This window comes from Lipotes vexillifer, unplaced genomic scaffold (assembly GCF_000442215.2).
Source record: "Lipotes vexillifer unplaced genomic scaffold, Lipotes_vexillifer_v1.1 scaffold236, whole genome shotgun sequence".
NCBI lineage: Eukaryota > Metazoa > Chordata > Mammalia > Artiodactyla > Lipotidae > Lipotes > Lipotes vexillifer.
In genome coordinates this window covers 1,125,773-1,148,503 of record NW_006773295.1, presented here as the reverse complement: position 1 = coordinate 1,148,503, position 22,731 = coordinate 1,125,773, and the positions used below count along the sequence as shown (strand labels likewise).

At 41.3% G+C, this 22,731-nt stretch overlaps 1 protein-coding gene across 6 annotated transcripts in view; it reads right to left on the bottom strand.

Annotated features, from left to right (window-relative positions):
* Window positions 1-22,731, bottom strand: part of GIT2 (GIT ArfGAP 2) — a 49,021-nt gene that overhangs the window by 13,695 nt on the left and 12,595 nt on the right. For 3 of the 6 annotated variants that reach the window (XM_007448207.1, XM_007448208.1, XM_007448212.1), the window contains exons 8-14: window positions 13,433-13,478; window positions 12,305-12,356; window positions 8,910-8,982; window positions 8,561-8,658; window positions 7,287-7,398; window positions 3,910-4,052; window positions 1,716-1,865 (exon numbers count right to left, since the gene is read on the bottom strand). In XM_007448207.1, the coding sequence (XP_007448269.1) occupies window positions 1,716-1,865; window positions 3,910-4,052; window positions 7,287-7,398; window positions 8,561-8,658; window positions 8,910-8,982; window positions 12,305-12,356; window positions 13,433-13,478 (674 nt within the window). Of the gene's footprint in view, window positions 1-1,715; window positions 1,866-3,909; window positions 4,053-7,286; window positions 7,399-8,560; window positions 8,659-8,909; window positions 8,983-12,304; window positions 12,357-13,288; window positions 13,295-13,432; window positions 13,479-22,731 lie in introns of all 6 variants that reach the window. The other 3 variants (XM_007448209.1, XM_007448211.1, XM_007448210.1) reach the window with 3 other exon arrangements.

Sequence of the window (22,731 nt, the reverse complement as noted above, 5' to 3'; positions counted from 1 at the left end):
TACTTAGCGAGATATCCTCAGATAAATCTGAATGGTGCTTATCTTAATAAGAACCAGACTACACTTTTTTTTGTCTGGAAGGAGTATAACAGGACATGAAAAGTTATAGATAATAGGTTCATAAATCAAAAGCATTTCTAAGAATTGAGGAGATAATCCATGAACAATGGCAAATAATCCCACTCTGCATTTCTTAAAGAAGCTTGAGACATTTGCTTTCAGAGATTCGAGGTTATCTCTAGTGATTTCTACAAATACTAAAAGGAGAATAATAAGAATAAAAATGGTGATGCTTAGCAGACTGATTTGCAGTGGCAAAGTCAGCATGTTTCAGAAAAAGTCACCTCAAAAAAATGCATTAGTTCAATTAATGAGACAAACTGTAATTCATTAAACAAAAGATATTTCAGAAAAGACAGAAAAAGTGCAAGCCCTGTATGCTATGGCAAAAAGGCACTTTGTCTGTCTTGTTCATGGCTGCACACCAGCCGGTGACAGGGCCAGGGTGGCACAGGACAAGAGTTTGATTAAAATCTGATCGATCTTCAGGCATTCTTGTCCCCTTCTATTATAGGTATTGAGGTCATCTATCTCAAAACGTCTCCAAAAATGATCTAGAACTCAAAAGAATCCTGGACCAAGCCGGAGGCAAGGGTGCACTGTAGTGTTCTTCCCTGACAAGCAGAGGGGCACGGACCTCTTCTTAGATCTTCAGCCTTCCTTTTGGAAGTACCACTGAAAAGGGCCCAGCCACAAATGAGGTGCACCATGTCCTCTGTTCTTGATAATGATTCTGAAGCATCACTCTTCAAATGACACAGATATATACTTTGTTTTGTTTCTGTTTAAGGAAGTATACAGAATCTCATTTTGTAGAGCACTGAATGATGGGAGCAGTACCCACAAAGTCTCGGGCAGAATTTAGAATCTTTCCACTTCTTTTTCTTAGCATTCTTATAAAGAATTATATACGTAATCCCCTCTGAAGCATATTCCTTGCTACTACTAGCCATACTTTTTTTACAGATAGAGATTAATATATTTATATATTTCTAACTCTCTCAAAAGGCGGCAAACAAGGAAATGCCGAGCAAATGGGATTGTTTCTTACCAGCGTACAGTTCTCGCTGGTGCAAACACAATGTTTTCTTACATTTACTGAGTACCTATTCTGTGGCTCTGAGGACATCATAAATTCGTGGTAATTACTGGTGAAAAAAAAGTGGGGCTGTGGGACTGGGCTGCCAGGGCAGGGGTGGGTAATATCTTAGACTAAAGTGAACAGGGAGAGTACCCCTTGTGTGGCATGGGGTTTGGAATGCGAATAAACACATACACCTGTCCTGGGCTTTCGTCTGCCCTGTCTTCATGGCGTGCTTATTCTTTAGAACAAGCAATAAATAGGAAGAATCACATCCATGGAGTGGTGTCTAGCTTCCCAGGAAGCACAGGATAGTGCAAGGGATTCTACAACTGACACAAACACTTAATAGGCTGTAATGTTTTCCTACCTGGGAAACTTACACTGGATTTATTTCTAATCAAAGCTACTTCATTTAAAATATCCAAAATACATACTGCTTCCAAAAAGACAGCTTGGCCCAAAGATTTTTAGATCTGTGTTTCTTCCCTCTGACCACAAGCATCATGCCTGGGATTCTTCCTTATACTACGGGGTTAAAGAGCAACCATCCTGGCATTTATTGACATGTTACCTTTTTCTGCATAATTCTCAGCTCGTCACTCAAGTTGTTATTCACCTTCATTAGCTGTTGTATCTTGGCCTCAGAAGCCACTAGAGCGTTTTTGACCTCCATAAGTTCCTGCACAGTGACTGGTCCATCTGATAAATCTGAATCTAGGCTCTAAAAATAAATTGGGGAAAATGTTCACAATCTGAGACAATGATAACATTCAAGACCAACTGCTGAAGAATTTCAAATTCTGACCATGCCAGCTGGATCGCAAAGTTAATCAAACCAAATCAAAGCTTCTAAGCGTAATGCAAAAATAAAACATAAAGGTAGGGCTACTAAAGTATTTGAAAAATTTTAAAGTCAATATTTTCTAATAGATCAGACAGTGGGGCGACAAATCCTTTCTGACAATGACTATGCACATCTGTCTTGCCTGCCTTTCTCTTGCTCATTCATTTTTCTTTTTTTATTCATTATTTCATTAATTCACTCATTCCAACTTTTCTGATGCTTTTTTACTAAGCATCAGGCAGTGTTCTAGGGGCTTGGGATACATAAGAAAAGAAAATAGACAGATTCCTGCTTCCATGGTGTTTACATCCCAACAGAGTGAGAAAGGGAAAAAATAAAAAACTATATAGTACGGTGAAAGGTGATAAGTGAGATGGAAAATAAATAGAATGGATCAGAGTGAGGGGCTGGGGAGCTGAAGCTGGGGTGAAGGTGGGTGCATTTTAACCTGACAGGTGGGTAGGTGGGACATGAGCAACAGCCTGCAGGAGGGGAGGTCATTAGTCAGATGGCTGTCTGGAGGAAGGGTGTTACAGCCAGTGGCAGGGCTCAGCTGGAGGGAATGGGTGTGCAAGGCAGAGAGGAGGGGGAGGCCAGCCAGTCTAGGGACCCCGGCGTGTAGGGTCCTGTCATGACCCTGCTTTCACTCGAGTGAACCCAGCGCTTCTGTGGAGACCGGGCAGAGATATTTCAGATGGAACAGGTGACTCCTGCTATCCCCTCCACATTCCCTGCATCTGCCAGTGGCACTACTGGTTCTCACAGCTGTGTAAGCTGGAAAACTCTGGACAGAACTCCAGTAAGTCTGCCTTTCCACTTCAAATATCCAGCTTATTGCCAAGCCCTGCCTTTTTTATCTTCCTCCTGTTCATCCATTCTCAAATGTTTGCTGGGCTCCTCTGTGGTCCAGGTCTGGGACACTCAGCAGTGGGTGGACCAGCCAGGCCCCTGCTGCCCTGTCCTCGGGCTCACACTTTGCTACAGTAACTGTTCTTCCATCCAGACCCTCCCAGCCAAGGCCCTGAGGTAAACCTGTGTCACCTCTTGTTTGGACCTCGTCAGCACCTCCTACTTGGGTCCCCTTCCTCCACTCCCTGGTCCACCGGAACAGTCCTCCCAAAACAGAGGACCCAACATGGCAGACATCGCCCTCCTGCCCTGCCTAAAAGCTTCCTGGGCTCTGCACTGTTGGCCAAGGTCCAGGCTCTTTGGTCTGGCGTCACGCTCCTGCATATGGTGTGACCCCTGCCCTCTGCTGCAGCTCTGACTCCCACTCCTTTCAGGCTGACTCCACACGTGACCAGATTCCCCCGCCCCCCCCACACAGTTGTCTCACTTCCTGTCTAGCCCACCCTCCCCAGCCTCTCCACACGCCCACATCCCAGGCATTCTTTTTTTCCCCCCAGGCATTCTTCAAGGCACACGTTAAAGCCTCCCCTGATACTCCTCCTCAGTGACAAGTTGTGTCTCTGTTGACCGCCCCACCCCCCTCTTGTGTCTGTGTTTATGACCCTTGTACCGCAGTTCTCTCTCCTGGGCGGGCGGTGACGGCCTCGTAGAGGAAAGGGACTAGGCCTCACTCAGGAGAATATTATCCAGGGAAGTCTGGATAACTACCCAATGGAAGTAAACATTTGTTGAAAGAATAAAACCCACCAGTCCTTCCTCACAGGTTTTATAAAGTCAAAACTGCAGAAGGGCTGTGAGTCTACAACTGACTCAGGGACAACAGACCCCCTATTTTAAAACTATTTACCTCATTGACCTTTGCTTGGCCCAAGCTAGTAGAAAACCTGACTCTACTTCCAGAGCACTTTTCACAAGCCTAGCCCTCAAGTGATTTACAAAGCAGGCAAATTTTCAGGGGGAAAGATCTGAAAAGAAAACACAGTCTCTTTCTATGTGCAGTGTGCCACCTCACCTTCTGCCTGTGTGCCTTGCTCGCAGTGGCGTCCAGATCCGTGTCTTCATCTGATGCCACACTGTCATAGTCCGGCTGGTCATTGTCCTGACTCTCACCACTGTGCTGGTTACTGATTGTTTTCAGTATGAGCTCCACATTGTCTATCAATAGAAGCAAAAAACTTTACTTCAGGCTTGCAAAAAACTTTTTTTCCTAAAAAACTAGCCATTTAAAAGACTGGAATAAAATGACAGAAATAGCAAGGTTATATTCACACCAAAAAGGGATAACAGAGCAAGTTATCAACTGGACAGAGAGTCTACTAAAAACTGCAGAGACAGATTTAAGCATTCCTGAGTGACCTGCCAAATGTGGGCAATTAATTAGATGGTTTAGGAAAAAGCTGCTCAGATAAGGGGACAGGTTCCCAAATTTATAATCATTCAAGGAAACAGGGTGTAGCTCGAAATCATGAAAATAAAGCTGTAACTAATGTAAGATTAACTGCAATTCAGTTATAATTGTACCTTGTTTACAAGGTAATGTCAAGTCAAAACAGAAAGGAAGGGCTTCCCTGGTGGTGCAGTGGTTGAGAGTCTGCCTGCCGATGCAGGGGACACGAGTTCGTGCCCCGGTCTGGGAAGATCCCACATGCCACGGAGCAGCTGGGCCCGTGAGCCATGGCCGCTGGGCCTGCGCGTCCGGAGGCTGTGCTCCGCAACGAGAGAGGCCACAACAGTGAAAGGCCCGCGTACCGCAAAAAAAAAAAAAAAAAAAAAAAAAAAAAACCAGAAAGGAAATTGTTAAAGTGGAGCCTAGAAACTAGGTGATCAAAGAGTAGGCACATCGGCGTTTCGTTAGCTGAATGCCAGTGAGAGACAGAGAAAGAGGAGAATGATCCATTGGACACACATGGGCACACCAGGAAGGTACGGTCTATAGGGAAGCAGGGATGACTCCATTGGCTCCAACACATTTTGAATGAAAGATTTCACAAATTATCCAAGTCTCTCCACTTTCTTTCAGGCAACTCAAGCAAACCTCTAATTTCCAATATTGTTTCTGGATATTTCGATGGATAATATCTTGGTGATAAATTATGTTTACTTAAAAGGAATTTTAATTTTTAAAATTAATATTTAAAATATACATGCCGGGGCTTCCCTGGTGGTGCAGTGGTTAAGAATCCGCCTGCCAATGCAGGGGACACGGGTTTGAGCCCTGCTCCAGGAAGATCCCACAAGCCTCGGAGCAACTAAGCCTGTGCACCACAACTACTGAGTCTGTGCTCTAGATCCCGCGAGCCACAACTACTGAAGCCCACGTGCCACAACTACTGAGCCCGTGCGCCTAGAGCACGTGATCCACAACAAGAGAAGCTACTGCAATAAGAAGCCCACGCACCCCAACGAAGAGCAGCCCCCGCTCGCTGCAACCAGAGAAAGACTGTGTGCAGCAACGAAGACCCAACGCAGCCAAAAATAAATAAATAAAATAAATTAATTTAAAAAATATATATATATATACGTGCCATCAGATTATAGAAGTGATATTCAATATAGAAAAATTGAAACTGATAGAGTAATCATTCATAGCTATTGATACATGTTGTTCTATTTCCTTCCAGTCTTTTTCCTAAGCATATACACATACATACAGTCAATTTCATTATTTGTAGCAGTTATGATCTATAAAGTTGCTGTGAAGCACAAATTAGCAAATATTAAACCATTGTTCTGACTGGAAACACAGGGCTAGGTTCCTGCAAACCTCTGATCACATTTTTGTCAACTGATAAATATATAACCTCGTTTCACATGTGATTCTGTTTAAAGACATCTTTAATATATATTGTTGATCCATTAACATTGAACTCATGGCCAACAGCACTACAACTCACGCCTGAACGAAGCTAGTCTAACACATGTATTTTCTCCACAAGGCACAACACGACCTTCTTGCATTTAGGAATGCTACACAGCTCTTCAGCACTCTATTTGGGGACCACTTCAAATAGTGACATCACCAACAAAAAGCATAAAAATGTGAAAACTGTGGCACTAAATAAATCTCAAAAAGGACACCTGTTTACAGTATAAGAGTTGAAATAAGGCAGAGCATGGCCTTGTTCAATCTCAGCTGGGAACGTGCATTTTGGGTGACTCAAATTTTTCAGCATGTTGCATACAGCCACGAATTACCATCAACGTGCTGTCAGTATGATTTTGAGGTAACAAATTTTAATGAATAGGTGAACTGGCAAATATGAGATCCGTGAGTAATGGGGATTAGTGGTATATTTATATTTACACGTGATATATTCACTTGTACATATGTATATAAATGTTTTCCTTACAAAATTTGGATTATACTAAAGCTTTTAAAAAAATTAATTTATTACTTTATATTATGTCATTACACAGTCTCTGAAAAAAAGTGTGCACTATTCAAATATGTAACTAATAATTGCTCTATTATTGCTTATTTGTTTCTAATGTTTCCAGTGCTATATATAACATACATGTAACATCTCTATTTCCTCTCAATTAACATCTAGAAATGGAAACACCAAATCAAAGAATTTGTACATTTTGAGACTTTAAAGGACCCTTATCAGTGTACCTTCACCAAAATTTAATAAAGTTTCTTAGAACTTGTTTATGTCTGGTTGAATAAGTAAAATCAAGAACAAATCGCTATCAGTTAATGATTACTATCTCTGGGGAATGTGATGCTGACTGAAAACTGAATCTTTACGGTATGTATCTTTCATGTTTACATGTTTTTCAATTTAAAAATTTATTATTTCTACAATTAGAAAAAAACAACAAAGATACAGCATCAGGGCTGGGGAGGAAGTATGTTCCCAAGCATGGAGACAGGACCCTGAGCTACTGAACAAGACTCAAAGGGCACCTCGAAAATAGGTGCTTGGTGCTCTCTTCACAATTTTAAACCCCAATAACTCTTGCTGTAGACAGCTAAAGTTTATAGCGACAAATTCTAATTATGGAGAACTCAGTCTTGTAGGTAAACAACAGCAGGTGAGCTGGAATTTCAGTCAAGAGGGTTTAGTTTCTTATGTCCTTTAACAAGATCTAAGTCAGACTTTTGAGTTAATTTCAGAATGCAATTTTTTAGGGAAGACAGGTGGCCCAAGAGGTAAAAAATCATATATGAGATAAATTTGAATCACAGTTAATAACGCTGAAATATTTATAATTCACCAGGACTCAAAGAGAGAAACTTGTCGTCACAACATAGCACCAATAAAACTTACAGGGCTTTAACTAAGCTGTGGTGTCAATGACCGCTTTAATTATTTTTATAACTTTAACACTTGTGTGAAGTTTTAAGGCCAAAGAAGCAAACATTTAGAGGTCTGAAACAGTTACCTTTTGAACTAGAGAGAGGACTACCTTGCTGTCTCCTCTTGGCATCACTGAGAATGTCGATAACCAGAGTGGCAAACTCATGGGCGTTAAACCGAGCTAGCTTCTGTCTGCCCTGAGGGTGAGAAAATAATTGGAAATATTTCCAGATGTAAAAATACACACATATTCACATAAAACTGGCCAGACTACTGTTAGACTTTGGCAAAGACCTTCCAGCATGCTCAAAGTATCATCAATCACAGCCATAACTGAATCAAATTTAACATTTTCCTTGTGAACAGTTTAAAACCATTTACATAATAGAACAATATAACATTTAAGTTCTCACAATGTGTATCTATTTTTGTGAACCAAAACAAAATGGCTCTCTTAATGCTTTCTAATATCAATTCAGTTTTGAAGTAGGCCTACTAATCAAAAATTAATTTGAAGGGACAAATTTCAACATAAAGTTATAGTCTAGATGCTGGGACTCTATCATTATATATAACCAGTAATCAATAAAAATGAAAAGAGCTTCATAATTTACTCAGCTTCACTGCTCTTGGTGGATGGTTAGGCTTTTTTCAGTGCTCTATTATTACATACAGTGCTTCAATGAAAATGTGCATAAAGCTTTTATTTTTAGTTTATTAGAACATATTCCCAAATGAGGAATTCCTATGTTGAAGGATGCAGTTAATTTTGAGGCCTCTGAAACCAGTTAACAGATTGCTTTTCTGAGGTCTGCAGCAATTTAAACTCTTATCTGTAGCATGAGAAAGCCCATCTTGCCACATCCTCACCAGTCTGGAGTATCCTTTAGTACGTATTGATACTTTATTAAGTTGATTGATAAAACTTTCATTAATGCCTTCAGGTTGCTTTCTTTGATTACTAATGAGATTAAACATTTCTTCACATTTGAAAGCCATTTATTATTTCTTTCTTTCTTTTTTTGCCCTTGCACTTGTGGAATCTTAGTTCCCCAACCAGGGATTGAACCTATGCCATCAGCAGTGAAAGTGCGGAGTCCTAACCACTGGACCGTGAGGGAATTCCAGCCATTTGTATTTCTTTTGTGAATTGTTTTATATTCTTTCCCAGTCATCTATTAACTTCTATTGCTTTTCTTATCAACTTGTGAGGGTGTGTTTGTGTGTGTGTGTGTAAAGGATATTAACATTTTAATCAATCAAAAAATCTTACATACCTGTCCTGGGAAAATAAAATACCATGATATCAGCCATTCCCCAAATATCACTACTAGTGAGTTTTTGGACTTGGCCACTTGCCTGATTCCGTGTCGATGAATACTCGGGATTGACTGGAAGGAAGGGGACGACGGTTGTCTCGGTCACCAGGGTGCTGTGATTTTGCGTGGCAAGCCAGACTAGCCAGAGGAAAGAGCCAGAGATAGAATCTCATCACCATGGGTACCACTGCTCCTCTAACAGCCGCGGCTCTCGCATTACTAGGTAGACTAGGGGCAGCACACTCCAAAGCCAGCATACACAAGAGTCAATGTTGACACACGTGTTATCAGGACAGTAAAAATTGGGCAAGTAAAAACACTGAGGCTGGCAGCTTGTTGCTGCCTACTGATAACAGAAGCTTAGTAGATAAAGCCACATGTTAAGTCACCTGCATCAGTCTCTCGCCTGTCAACTTCATCGTACACATCCATGGCAAGCTCTTCAAACAAATGATTACTGAGCTGAAAGTAAAAAAATATCAGGAACACAAGGGACAAGGATTAACACTAGGAGAATGAGTGGGGACTGAGACTTATTCACCCTTCTGCCTCCAACGTCTTATCCAAAGCCAGTGCTTACTTAGTAAATGCCCACCATTATTAAACAGACAGTAACATTTCCAAAATAGTACAGATCCTCTAAAAATACCTGCCACCCACAGCAGCCTCCCTCCTAATATGCAGATAGGGCTGTGCCATAAGGGAAGCAAGAGGCATCTAAAGTGCGTATCTCAAAGGCAGGGTCCAGTTCTCCGCTCTTCATGTGACATCACCTTTTTAAAGTCTCTTCTGCTCTTTTGAGAATGTTTGCCAGTACCCGCTCTGCCCCCAGTATATGGGATCTGAAACCCTTGGTAGGATAAAGAAGCCAAAACACACCATTTCGAGAGGATAAAACGTGCCACTGAAGGAAAATACCACGCAGACCTCGGTTAAGTCTCTCTGCTGTCTTCCTCAGTAGGGGTCCCCCAAACCCCCACAAAACTACCTGAGCGTCCCCTACCAAGGACAGCCCGTCTAATCAGTACATTGTGCAGTGTCCCAACAAAACAATCCCCACAGACTGGGGTGCCATCCTGGCAGCAACTGGGTCTTCCTCAACACAGAGGAGGCTAAGCCCCTACCAGGCTGGCTCCAGCTCTTTCTGCACTTTTTGCCTCATGAAACCCTGCCGCTCGGTGGCTGTTACTTCTGAGTTGACTGTTTCCCCACTCTGTGAGGGAAGATGCTGAACTTGTTCCATTCTCTACTGTTCCCTACATCCCCACACAGTACTCGGCACCAAGATGGGACCCAGTAAATACCCATTCATACACTGACCAGAAGGTACTTCATGCAGAATTTAAAGCTGGCTGCACACACCTCATTAAACTCGTTAAAATGGGTACACTACATTGTTAGGTGACAAAAGCACAATATAAAATTCTATAATTACGCTTCAGTTAAAAAAAAAAGGAAGGCATCGGAAACAAGAATTAGAAAAAATATACCAAAATATTAAGCATGAACCCATTAAGAATATAGTAAATGAGGATGATTCCCCTTCTCTATTTTCCAAATTTTATCTAGTATGGTTACATTACATTTATATTTAAAAATAAACTCTGAGAGCCTTTTGCTGGATAAGGTGATGAAGGATTGGGAAACTGAACTTGTACCATAAACACCCAATCTGTTTCCTCTAAGGGGCTACAAGCTAATGTTATTATTACTAACAATAACTACAGCATCAACACTGTTGCGGGCTTACATGCCAGGAGCCTTGCTAATACCATCATCATTGTAAATACAACACCTCTCTGAAGACAGGAACTACTATTATACCATATATATATATATATATATATATATATATATATATATATATACTATATCCTACAGAGAAGGATACCAAGGCACAGAAGTTAGCTTACCTAAAGTCACAAAGCCAAGAAGTGATGGACCTGGGATGCAAGTTTCTCTTAAAATGTTAATATTTACTAATTCAAGGAATACATTAGTGGTCTTTTCACTAGGGAGGGAGGAAGGAAAGAGGGAGGGAGGGAGGGAGGGAGAGAGGGAGATATTGTGGGATAAACACTGAATTGGCACTGATAGGAGGCGGAGACCACAGCGTGGGGGCAGCTCACACTCACTGGGCAGCTCTGACTTGCTGCCTCTACTGGATCACCATCTCCCTTTCTAGGAGAGGACACCGAGGTACAGAGAGGTGAAGGAGCTCGTCAGAGCCGAGATCCACACCTGACCAGTCTGACCCAGAGCCCAAGTTCTTGAGAACTATGCTCAACTTTGTCCCAGATGTTTATCTAGTGCCTGCCACACGCTAGAGATATTACAGACATAAACCCAGCTTTCAGCCTAGCAAATGTAGAATAGGATAGTCAAGGGGAGCTTGGATTTTATCCATGTTTGAATTATTTAAAATAAAAATTGGCTTACATACTGTTAAGTAATTAAAAGGAAATCACAGAATATTCACTGCTGACTCCAAAGCTTATCATCCTAATCATCTTACTATATGACCTCCTTAATTTAAGAAAGGCAATAAAAACACATACACACAAAACTGCAGATAGAGAACACAGAGACACCAAATTGCATAAAATACATTTATTTCATATAACAGTTAAATGCTAGTAATGAGAAATTCATTTAATATAATATTTAGTACTTAATATTATATGAAATTCTAGTAAATAGTCTTCTATGAAAAGGGGAATGAAGAGTAAGACATAAATTAGGGGAGTTGCAAGTTCAGAGTTAGGCTTTGGGAAAACTCCTACCTACATTGTGAAGGGGGTCAGATGTCAGCTACTTGAATGACGAAAGGGAGGGTAGCTGCGAAAGCACAGCAGGCAAAAGAGGATTCCTGAAAGAGGACTTGAAGGTGGCCTCCGAGGGTGCTAACCCTTAAAGAAATATTTAAACGCACGCACCCACCCACACCCACACCCACACCCACACCGTGGGAACCAGATGGGAAGCAGGGCAAGAACTGAAGGGTGAGAGTGGGATGACGCCCATAAAGGCTACAAAAAGAAGTTAAGAATCTTGGTTCTGATCTTGAGAGCAATGAGAACAGCTGAGGTGGGTAATCGGATGGTTAGAACGGCTGGGGAAGCACCGGGCAAGGCTTCATTTGTGGGGACTAAACAGAGAGAAACTGTTCCCAGAGTAGTAGATTTCTCGGGGTCCTGACTAAGGCTGAAATGGGCAGGCTGAAGAGAAACACAGAGACTAAAGTGAGCTTGTGACCTGCAGAGGTGGGCAAACTCTGAGCACATAGCTGAGGCAGAACCAGCAGTTAAAAGCCTACATTTACAAAACTCCGATGAATGGCATGGGACACGCACGACAGTTAGCGGTGGCTGGATCCCAAATAGCAGCTAGTCAATCTGCAGTACTCACCATTCCAGCTTCAGCTCTTATCATTCTCTAGCATCCTATGAGGCTACAGGAAGTAATCCCAAGAAGTGTGTCCCACTTATTCATGTACATTGAGAGACACTAGGGAACTCTTATGGGGAGAAACAACTTCCTAATGTCAAAGGCACAGTCTTCACTTTTAAAATGACAGAGAAAAATGCCATTATTTGAAGCCAAGCCAATAAACTTACTAGTACTTTCATTCTTCTTTGCTACATACTCGATGGTCTGCTTCTGATTTAACATCTGAGAGCATGAAACAAAGTCATTTGATGTACTAGGTAATGGGCTAAGAACAGGTATTAGCAGGACACATGGTTTTCCATACTGGAGTTCACTAGGAAAGAGAGATACTCACAGACTGAAGTTTCTTCTTAGCAGCTTTTGCCAATTCAGACAAATCCAGGCTGCTAAGAAAGTGTACAAAACTAATAAGCAAATAAATAAAACCATTTTCATGAGCTCTGTAGAAGACTAAGATAGCCAAGGGATTAAGGTATTAATTACAGTTCATGGACAAGGTCAGAGGCCAAAATTCTACAGCCCAATCGTCAGTGAGGAAACTGAACAGAACTTAGTGAAAGTATCTCCTAGAAATACCATAATCATGCAAAGTGGTAAACCGAAAAATAATCACCTACTAACCAAAAGGCAAAATTATTGCCAGGTTAGTCCCCAGGCATGCAGAGGAAAATACAAAAAGGGCAGAATGTTAAAAAACAGAATGGCAAGATTACATATGGAATAGCAATTAACCATTTCATAAACTCTTGACAGTACTTATGCAAAGTTTATTGGCTAAATCAGGGTTTAAAGTTCATTTCTGCAGCCGTGAACTCATCTGACCTTATAGACTAGGGGCAACAGATTATAACCCACTTTTTGTTCGGCCTATGAGCTAAGCATAGTTTTTACATTTGTAAGTGGTTGGAAAAAAAAACCCCAACAAATGATACTTCATAATATGTGAAAATTATATGAAATTCAAATTTTAGTATCCAGAAATAAAATTTTATTGGAACAGACATGCCCTTCATTTACATAGTGTCCATGGATGCTTTCATTTACAACTGGTAGAGTTGAGTAGTTGTGGCAGAGGCTGTATGGCCCAAAAAGCCTAAAATATTTACTATCTAGCCCTTAACAACAACAAAATTTGCTGGTCCCTGTCACAGACAAAGGCTACAGTCTTATAACACAGAAATATTCTGTGATATATCCAGAGACACAATATACTGTCACAACTAGCTAAAACTGTGACAGTATCTCTAACTCCAATTGTATTAGCAAATTTCTTACTTGTGCTTTTTCAAACTTAAGTTTTATATGGTGGTTTACTTACAGCCATCTTATTTCCAAATTGCATAGCCATAAAAGAGAAAAATGTATGGGCTTTGTTAAACACAAAATATAATACACTTAAACACTATACAACCAAGGAAATACTAGTGACAGATAATATTGATTGGTATTTCAATGGCCTTACCTGTCTGCCATTTGAGGTATTATAAAGTGCTGTCCATTTTTGTGATCTGAAACAGAAACCAAGTCAAACTTTTGTTCATATAAATATTGATAAGATCTGTAAAGGAATACCATCATTTTCTCAATTTATGTTTTGCAATTAGTATCTTCCCATAATTACGATCTATGTGGGAGAAACAGAAGTTGCCAGATTGACCAACTTCCCAAAATCTGGCCAGTAGCAAGGATCATTTCCTCATTTTCTTCTGGTACAAGGGTCCCAATGTCATTAAGCGGAAAGCCTATGCTCACCCTAATCCTTACGCTGTTTGTCCCCAGTATAACTAATGATCTTCAGCCATGGAAAGGACATTTAGGGAGCTGAAGTAGCTTGGAGCAGGCTTCCATCTGCTCTCCCATGTGGGATGGTGGGGCTTCCTTGAGCTTTAGTGGCTTACCTTCAAATTAATCAATTAGCATAAAACAGTCAGGGCTGGCCCAGGTGGTCTGGGCAGGTCCAGGCACGGGCTCTGTCTCCTATAATGCTGACTGAGTCCTAATCAAGCTTGTGGAGGACACTGATCATGTGTCAATGAGTAAAACCACTATGAGCATTCACATACAGGTTTTTGTGTAAACATAAGTCCTTACTTCTCTTGCGTAAATACCTAGGACTTCTGGGTTATAGGTAAATGCATGCTTAACTTGGTAAGAAACTGCTAGACTTTTTTCCAGGGTAGCTCTATCACTTTTCTAACTGCAACGTATGAGAGTCACCATTGTTCCACACCTTCCCTAGCACTTGTGTTGGTTTTCTGAGTTTTGTTTTATTTCAGTCATTCTAATAGGTACTTAGTGGTATCTCACTGGGTTTTTTTTTTGTTTTTTTTTTTGCGGTATGTGGGCCTCTCACTGTTGTGGCCTCTCCTGTTGTGGAACACAGTCTCCGGATGCGCAGGCTCAGCGGCCATGGCTCACGGGCCCAGCCACTCCGAAGCATGTGGGATCTTCCCGGACCGGGGCACGAACCCGTGTCCCCTGCATCGGCAGGCAGACTCTCAATCACTGCACCACCAGGGAAGCCCTCTCACTGGGTTTTAATTTGTATTTCCCTAATGGCTAAAGAACTTCTCTCTTCATGCATCTGCCATTTGTATATTATATTTGCCCAGATTTTATTTGGTTGTTTCTTTTCTTACTGTAAAGTTTTAAGTATTTAAGTATAAATATTCTGGATCCAAGTCCTTTGTTGGATATGTGATTTCCAAATATTTTCTCCCAGTCTGTGGCTTGTCTTTTCATTTTCTTAACTATAGTTTTGTAGGGTTTTTTTTGCTGTACGTGGGCCTCTCACTGTTGTGGCCTCTCCCGTTGCGGAGCACAGGCTCTGGACGTGCAGGCTCAGCGGCCATGGCTCACGGGCCCAGCTGCTCCGCGGCATGTGGGATCTTCCCGGACCGGGGCACGAACCCGTGTCCCCTGCATTGGCAGGCGGACTCTCAACCACTGCGCCACCAGGGAAGCCCTTAACTATAGTTTTTGCAGAGCAAAAGCTTAAAATTTTGACAAAGGCCAGCTTATCAATATTTTCTTCTACGGATTGTGCTTTTGGTGTTACATTTAAGTACTTTATATAATCCAAGACCACGAAGATTTTCTCCTATGTTTTCTTCTAGAAGTTTTAAAGTTTTAGGTTTTACATTTAGATCTATGATCCATTTTCAGTTAGCTTTTTAAAAAATATTTTATTTATTTATTTGTTTATTTATTGGCTGCATCGAGTCTTAGTTGTGGCACGCAGGATCTTTGTTAAGGCATGTGGGATCTTTTGTTGCAGCACGTGGGCTTCTCTCTAGTTGTGGCGTGCGGGTTTTCTCTTCTCTAGTTGTGGCGCACAGGCTCCAAGGCACATGGGCTCTGTAGTTGTGGCGTGCGGGTTCCAGAGCGTGTGGGCTCTGTAGTTTGTGGCACGCAAGCTCTCTAGTTGAGGCGTGCGAGCTCAGTAGTTGTGGCATGCGGGCTTAGCTGCCCCTGGCATGTAGGAACCTAGTTCCCTGACCAAGGATCGAACCCATGTCCCCTGCATTGGAAGGCGGATTCTTTACCACTGGACTATCAGGAAAGTCCCCTCAGTTTTTATACAAGGTGGGAGGTTTAGGTTGAAGCTCATTTTTCTGCACATGGATATTCAGTTGTTACAACACCATATATTGTACTGTCCTTTCTTCACTGAACTGCCTTTGCAACTTTTATCAAAAGTCAATTGAAACAAAAAACAAAACAAAACAAAAAAAAGTCAATTGAACGGGGCTTCCCTGGTGGTACAGTGGTTGAGAGTCCGCCTGCCGATGCAGGGGACAAGGGTTCGTGCCCCGGTCCAGGAAGATCCCACATGCCGCGGAGTGGCTGGGCCCATGAGCCATGGCCGCTAAGGCTGTGCGTCCGGAGCCTGTGCTCTGCAACGGGAGAGGCCACAGCAGTGAGAGGCCTGTGTACCGCAAAAAAAAAAAAAAAAAAAAAGTCAATTGAATGTATTTGTGTGCGTCTATTTCTGGATTCTCCATACAGTTTCATTGATCTGTATGTCCACCTCTTCACCATAACCACTGTCTTGAGTATAGCAGAGCTTTACAGCAAGTCTTAAAATTGGGTGGTGGGATTCCTCCCATGTTACTACTGTTCTTTTGCAAAACTGTCTTGGCTATTCTAGTTCCTTTGTTTTTCCGTGTAAAATTTAGAACCAGGATGTCCATGTCAATAAGCAAATCCTTTAATTGCATTAAATTTACAAATTAATTTGTGGAGAGTTGACATGTTAACTATATTGAGTATTTCAATCCATAAACATAGTAGAAACCCTTTTTCAGGCTTTCCTTGATTTCCTTCATCAGCATTTTGTAATTTTTAGCATATAGATTCCACATATATTTTGTTAGATTTATACCTAAGTATTTACTTTGGAGCTATTATAAATGTTATTATTTTTCTAGTTTCAGGTTCTAATTGTCCACTGTTAGTCTACAGAAATATGATTGATTTTAGGTTGTTCATCTCGCATTCTGCAACCTTGCTAAACTCATTCATTAGTTCTAGAAACTCTATTATAGATTCCTTGGGATTTTCTACACGGAAATCATTTCATTGTGAATACAGGCAGTTTTATTTCTTCCTTTTTAATCAGTGTGCCTTTTATTTGGTTTTCTTGCCTTATGGCACTGATTAGGATTTCCAGTGCAAGGTTGAATAGAAGTGGAGACAGTGGACATCCTAGCCTTGTTTCTGATTTTCAGGCAAAAGCCTTCAATCTCTCATCATTAAGGATGATGTTAACTGTGGCTTTTCAAGAGATACTCTTTATCGGATTAAGGAAGTCCCTTCTATTCCTAGTTTGCTAAGGTTTTTCTTCTTTAATCACAAAGGGATGCTGAATTTTATTAAATGCTTTTTCTGCATCAACAGGTAAGATTGTACAGCTTTCTTCTTTTAGTCTGTTAATGTGATGAATCACACTAACTGATTTTCAAATATTTTCAAATATCAGTCATATATCTGGAAACCCCACTTGGTATATTACATTTTCCTTTTTACATATTGTTGGATTCAATCTGCTTATAATTTGTTGAGAATTTTGGTGTCCCTGTTAGTGAGGGATATTTTTTGGTGCCATCTTTGCTGGGTTTGGTATTGGGGTAATGCTGGCCTCATAAAATGACTTGAGAAGCATTTCCTCCCACCTTTTCTTTTTTTTTTTTTTACTTTTTTTTTTTTTTAACATCTTTACTGGAGTATAATTGCTTTACAATGGTGCGCTAGTTTCTGCTTTATAACAAAGTAAATCAGTTATACATATACATATATCCCCGTATCTCCTCCCTCTTGCGTCTCCTCCCACCCTCCCTATCTCACTCCTCTACGTGGTCACAAAGCACCGAGCTGATCTCCCTGTGCTATGTGGCTGCTTCCCACTAGCTATCTGTTTTACATTTGGTAGTGTATATATGTCCATGCCTCTCTCTCACTTCGTCCCAGCTTACCCTTCCCCCTCCCCATGTCCTCAAGTCCCCCCTACCTTTCTATTTTCTAAAAAATATCACATAAAACGGCTGTTATTTCTTCTTCAAATGTTTGGTATGATAGTCTCATTTTATGTGAAAAACTTGAAATGTGAATTCCGAATACTTAAAAATATCTGTAAAGAATTATAACTGCAAAGCTAGCAAGCCATGTGAGTCATAAGCCACACTGATTGTATTGCTGTATGGCAATACCACTTCAGCTGGTTCACAGTATTTACTAGTGCCATCATCTGGGCTAGGGTTTTCTTTAATGGAATGTTCTTAAGTACAAATTCAAGTTCTTTAAAATGTAGGATTATATATTTACATTATCTCTTTCTTCTTGGATAGGTGTTGGTAGTTTGTGGCTTTCAAAGAATTGGTTCATTTTATCTAAGTTGTCCAATTTATATGTACAGTTATTTATATTTTGCATTACCCTTTAATGTCTGTGGGTTTTTTAGTGACATCTTCCTCTGTGTATTCTTTCCTTTTTTCTTTGTCAGTATGTCTAGACATTTACCAATTTCATTAATCTCTACAAAGAATCAGCTTTTGGTTTCATTGATTTCTCTCTACTGTTCTCCTTTCTCAATTTCATTGATTTCTATTCTTTATTATTTCTTCTGCTTGCTTTGGGTTTATTTTGCTCATCTTTTTCTAGTTTCTTGAGGGTTGGGAAGCTTAGATTAGGATTTGAGACCTTTCTTCTTTTCTAACATAATAATTTAATGCTATAGAATTTCCTGTAAGCCTTGCTTTAGCTCCATCCTACAAATTTTGATTTGCTGTCTTTTCATTTTTGTTCAGCTGAAAATATTTTCTAATTTCCCTTAAGACTTCCTCTTAGACCCATGGATTATTTAGAAGTATGCTGTTTAATTTCCAAGCATTTGGGTATTTTCCACTTACATTTTGATTATTTATTTCTAGCTTAATTCCATTATGGTCAGAGAATATACTTTCTAGGATTTTAATTCTTTTTGATTTGCTAAGGTTTGTTTTATGACCCAGAATATGGTCTACCTTGGAATGTTTGACTGTGTACTCGAAAGGAACATATGTTCTGATGTTGTTAGGGAGAGGATGCTATAAATGTCAACCAGATGCAGTTGGTTGATGGTTTCAGTTCAATATCCTTGCTGATTTTCTACCTCTAGTTCTATCTATTAACTAAATGAAGACTGTTGAGTCTCCAACAATAATTGTGGATTTGACCTTTTCTCCTTTCAGTTCTACCAAAGTTTGCTTCCTATATTTTGCAGCTCTATTGCTGGGTGTGTACCCATTTAGAATTGTTATGTTTTTTTAGTGAGTTGACCCTTTTATCATGTTGTGTCCCTCTCTATCCCTGATAATTTCTTTTGCTCTGAAGTCTACTTTGCTTGATATTAATATAGCCACTCTAGCTTGCCTTTTTTTTTTTTTTTTTGCGTTATGGGGGTCTCTCACTGTTGTGGCCTCTCCCATTGCAGGGCACAGGCTCCGGACGCGCAGGCTCAGCGGCCATGGCTCACGGGTCCAGCTGCTCCGCGGCATGTGGGATCTTCCCAGACCGGGGCACAAACTTGTGTCCCCTGCATCGGCAGGCAGACTCTCAACCGCTGCTCCACCAGGGAAGCCCCACTCTAGCTTTCTTTTACTTAGTGTTGGCATGGTATATCTTTTTACCCCTTTTTGCTTTTTAACTTACCTATACCATTATATTTAAGGGGGGTTTCTTGGACACAGCATACAGTTAGGGCTTGTTTTCTTTTTTTTTAATCCATTCTGACAATCTCTGCTTTTAATTGGTGTGTTTAGATCATTAACATTTTTTTTTTTTTTTCCTTGCGTTATGCGGGCCTCTCACTGTTGTGGCCTCTCCCATTTGCGGAGCACAGGCTCCGGACGCGCAGGCTCAGCGGCCATGGCTCACAGGCCCAGCCGCTCCGCGGCATGTGGGATCTTCCCGAAACGGGGCACGAACCCGCGTCTCCTGCATCGGCAGGCGGACTCTCAAGCACTGCGCCACCAGGGAAGCCCGATCATTAACATTTAATGTAATTATCGTTACATTTGGATTCAAGTCTATGATTTATTATTTAGTTTCTATTTGGACCTCAGTTTTTTGTTCCTCTCTCTCCCCTTTCCTCTCTTTTTTTTTGAATATTTTGAATCAAAACATCTTTTGATTATTTGGGTAATTTTTTTTTTTTTTTTTTTTGCGGTACGCGGGCCTCTCACTGTTGTGGCCTCTCCCGCTGCGGAGCAACAGGCTCCGGACGCGCAGGCTCAGCGGCCATGGCTCACGCGCCTATCCGCTCCACAGCATGTGGGATCCTCCCGGACTGGGGCACGAACCCGTGTCCTCTGCATTGGCAGGCGGACTCTCAACCACTGCGCCACCAGGGAAGCCCTATTTGGGTAATTTTTAACATTCCATTTTAATTTATCTCTAGAGTTTCTGACCATATATCACTGTATAATCTTTTTTCAGTGCTAGGGATTAAAATATACATAACTTTTTACAATCTACTTAGAAACAGTATTTTACCATTTTAAGAAGAATGCAAAAATATACCTCCATATTTCTTTTACCCTCTCCCTTTTATAACTGTCAAATGCATTACACTGACATATGCTGAAGACCCCATCATACAATACTATACAATACTATAACTTTTGCTTTAAACTGTCATACATATTTTAGAAAACTTAAGAAGAAAACACAGCCTATTGTATTTATCCAGATTCTTATTATTTCTGTTCTTCTTTCATTTCTAAAGCTCCAAGATTCCCTCTGGTATCAATTCCCTTCCACCCAAAGAACTTTCTTTAGTATTTCTGTTAGAGCAACTAATTCTCTTATTTTCTTTCATCTTAAAATGTCTTTAGGGGCTTCCCTGGTGGCGCAGTGGTTGAGAGTCCGCCTGCCAATGCAGGGGACACGGGTTCGAACTCTGGTCTGGGAGAATCCCACATGCTGTGGAGCAACTAGGCCCATGAGCCACAACTACCGACTGGAGCCACAACTGCGCGTCTGGAGCCTGTGCTCCGCAACGAGAGGCCGCAATAGTGAGAGGCCCACGCACCGCAATGAAGAGTGGCCCCACTTACTGCAACTACAGAAAGCCCTTGCACAGAAACGAAGACCCAACACAGCCAAAGATAAATAAATAAATAAATAAATAAATAAAAGCTGAGCTGATGTCCAAAAAAAAAAGTCTTTATTTTTTTCAGGACTTTCCTGGTGGCACAGTGGTTAAGAATCCGCCTGCCAATGCAGGGGACACGGGTTCGAGCTCTGGTCTGGGAAGATCCCACATGCTGTGGAACAACTAAGCCCATGTGCCACAACTACTGAGCCTACGCTCTAGAGCCCACGAGCCACAACTACTGAGCCCGTGTGCCACACTACTGAAGCCCGTGCACCTAGAGCCCATGCTCCGCAACAAGAGGAGCCACTGCAATGAGAAGTCTGCACACCACAACAAAGAGTAGCCCCCGCTCGCCGCAACTACAGAAAAGCCCGCGTGCAGCAACAAAGACCAATGCAGACAGAAATAAAAAATATAAATAAATAAAATAAATTTATAAAATAAGAAAGTCTTTATTTTTTCTTCATTCCTGAAGGTTATTTTCACTGGAAATGGAGTTGTAGGTTGACAGTTCTTTTCTTTCAGCACTTAAAAAATACTGTTCTGCTGGGGCTTCCCCAGCGGTCCAGTGCTTAAGATTCCCACTTCCACTGCAGGGGGTGCACATTTGATCCCTGGTCGGGGAAGCTCCACATGCCCCGTGGTGTGGCCAAAAAAAAAAAAAATTGTTCTACTTCCTTTTCATCTCCATGGTTTCTGATGAGAAATCCACAATCATACAAATAATTGTTCCTTTCCATGGTATGTCATTTTTTTCCTCAGCTGCTTCCAAGACATTTTCTTTCTTTGGTTTTTAGCAGTTCTATTTTGATGTGTCTGAGTGATGATTTCTTTTGAGTTTATTCTGTTTGGAGTTCTCGGAGACTCTTGAATTGTAAGCTTACGTCTTTTGCCAAATTTAGAGTTTTTAGCCACATTTCTTCAAGGAATTTTTCTGCATCACATTCTTTTTTTTTTTCGTGGTACACGGGCCTCTCCCGTTGCGGAGCACAGGCTCCGGACGCGCAGGGTCAGCAGCCATGGCTCACGGGCGCAGCCACTCCGCGGCATGTGGGATCTTCCCGGACCGGGGCATGAACCCGTGTCCCCTGCATTGGCAGGCGGACTCTCAACCACTGCGCCACCAGGGAAGCCCCTGCATCACATTCTTTATGATCTCTTTCTGGGAGTGTGATGATACAAATGTTTTGATTTTGTCCCATAGGTCCCTAAGGCTCTGCTCGGTTTCTTTTCCTCCTACTCTTTTTTCTCTCTGTTGCTCAAACTGGATTATTTCTAGTGATCTATTTTCAATGCACTCTTTTCTTTGCCATCTCCATCTGCTATTAAGCCCAACCAGTGAGTTTTAAAATTTTAGTTATTGGATTTTTTAATTCTAACATTTCTGTTCTGTTCTTTTCTATATCTTCTATTTCTCTGCGGAGACTGTCTATATTAGATTTGTTTCAAGAATGTTCACCCTTACTTCTTAGAGCATGATGTTACTATCTGTTTTAAAATCTTTATCTGATGATTCCAACATCTGAGTCATCTAGGGTTGGCATCTGTTAACTACCTTTTTCCGTGCAAGTCTTTGGGATTTTCCTGGTTCTTCACATGTGGAGTAATTATGGGTGGTATCCCTGACATTTTGCATATTACGCTGTGAAGACTCTGAATCTTCCTTAAACTCTATGGAGAATGTTAATATTTTGTTCTAGCAGGTACCTGACCAGGTGAGGTTTTGTCTCCGGGGCCAAGTGGTGAGAGAATAAAGAGAAAAACAAAAGCAATCAGGATTTCCTTCAGGCTCTTGGTCAGATTTAGGCACCTGTGCTGCCACTGCTGTTGCCACTACTGAAGCCATAGGATTGCCTAGGGACTAGGGTGGGGAAAAAAGGAAGAGAAAAAAAACCCAGGGGAATTCCCCTATTCTCTGTCCTGTAGGAATCCCATTTCCTGTTCCTCAGACCACACAGAGAAGGCTTCTTTGCACCTGCTATGCAGTTCCAGGTTTTAGGCTGTCCTGGATGCCATATCAGAAGCAAAATAAAGGGGACACTCACCACCAGCTTGATGGTACTTTGAGTTCCCTAATCTACCTGCTACAGTCCTCAGATAGCTACTCCATGTATTTGGTCCATAGT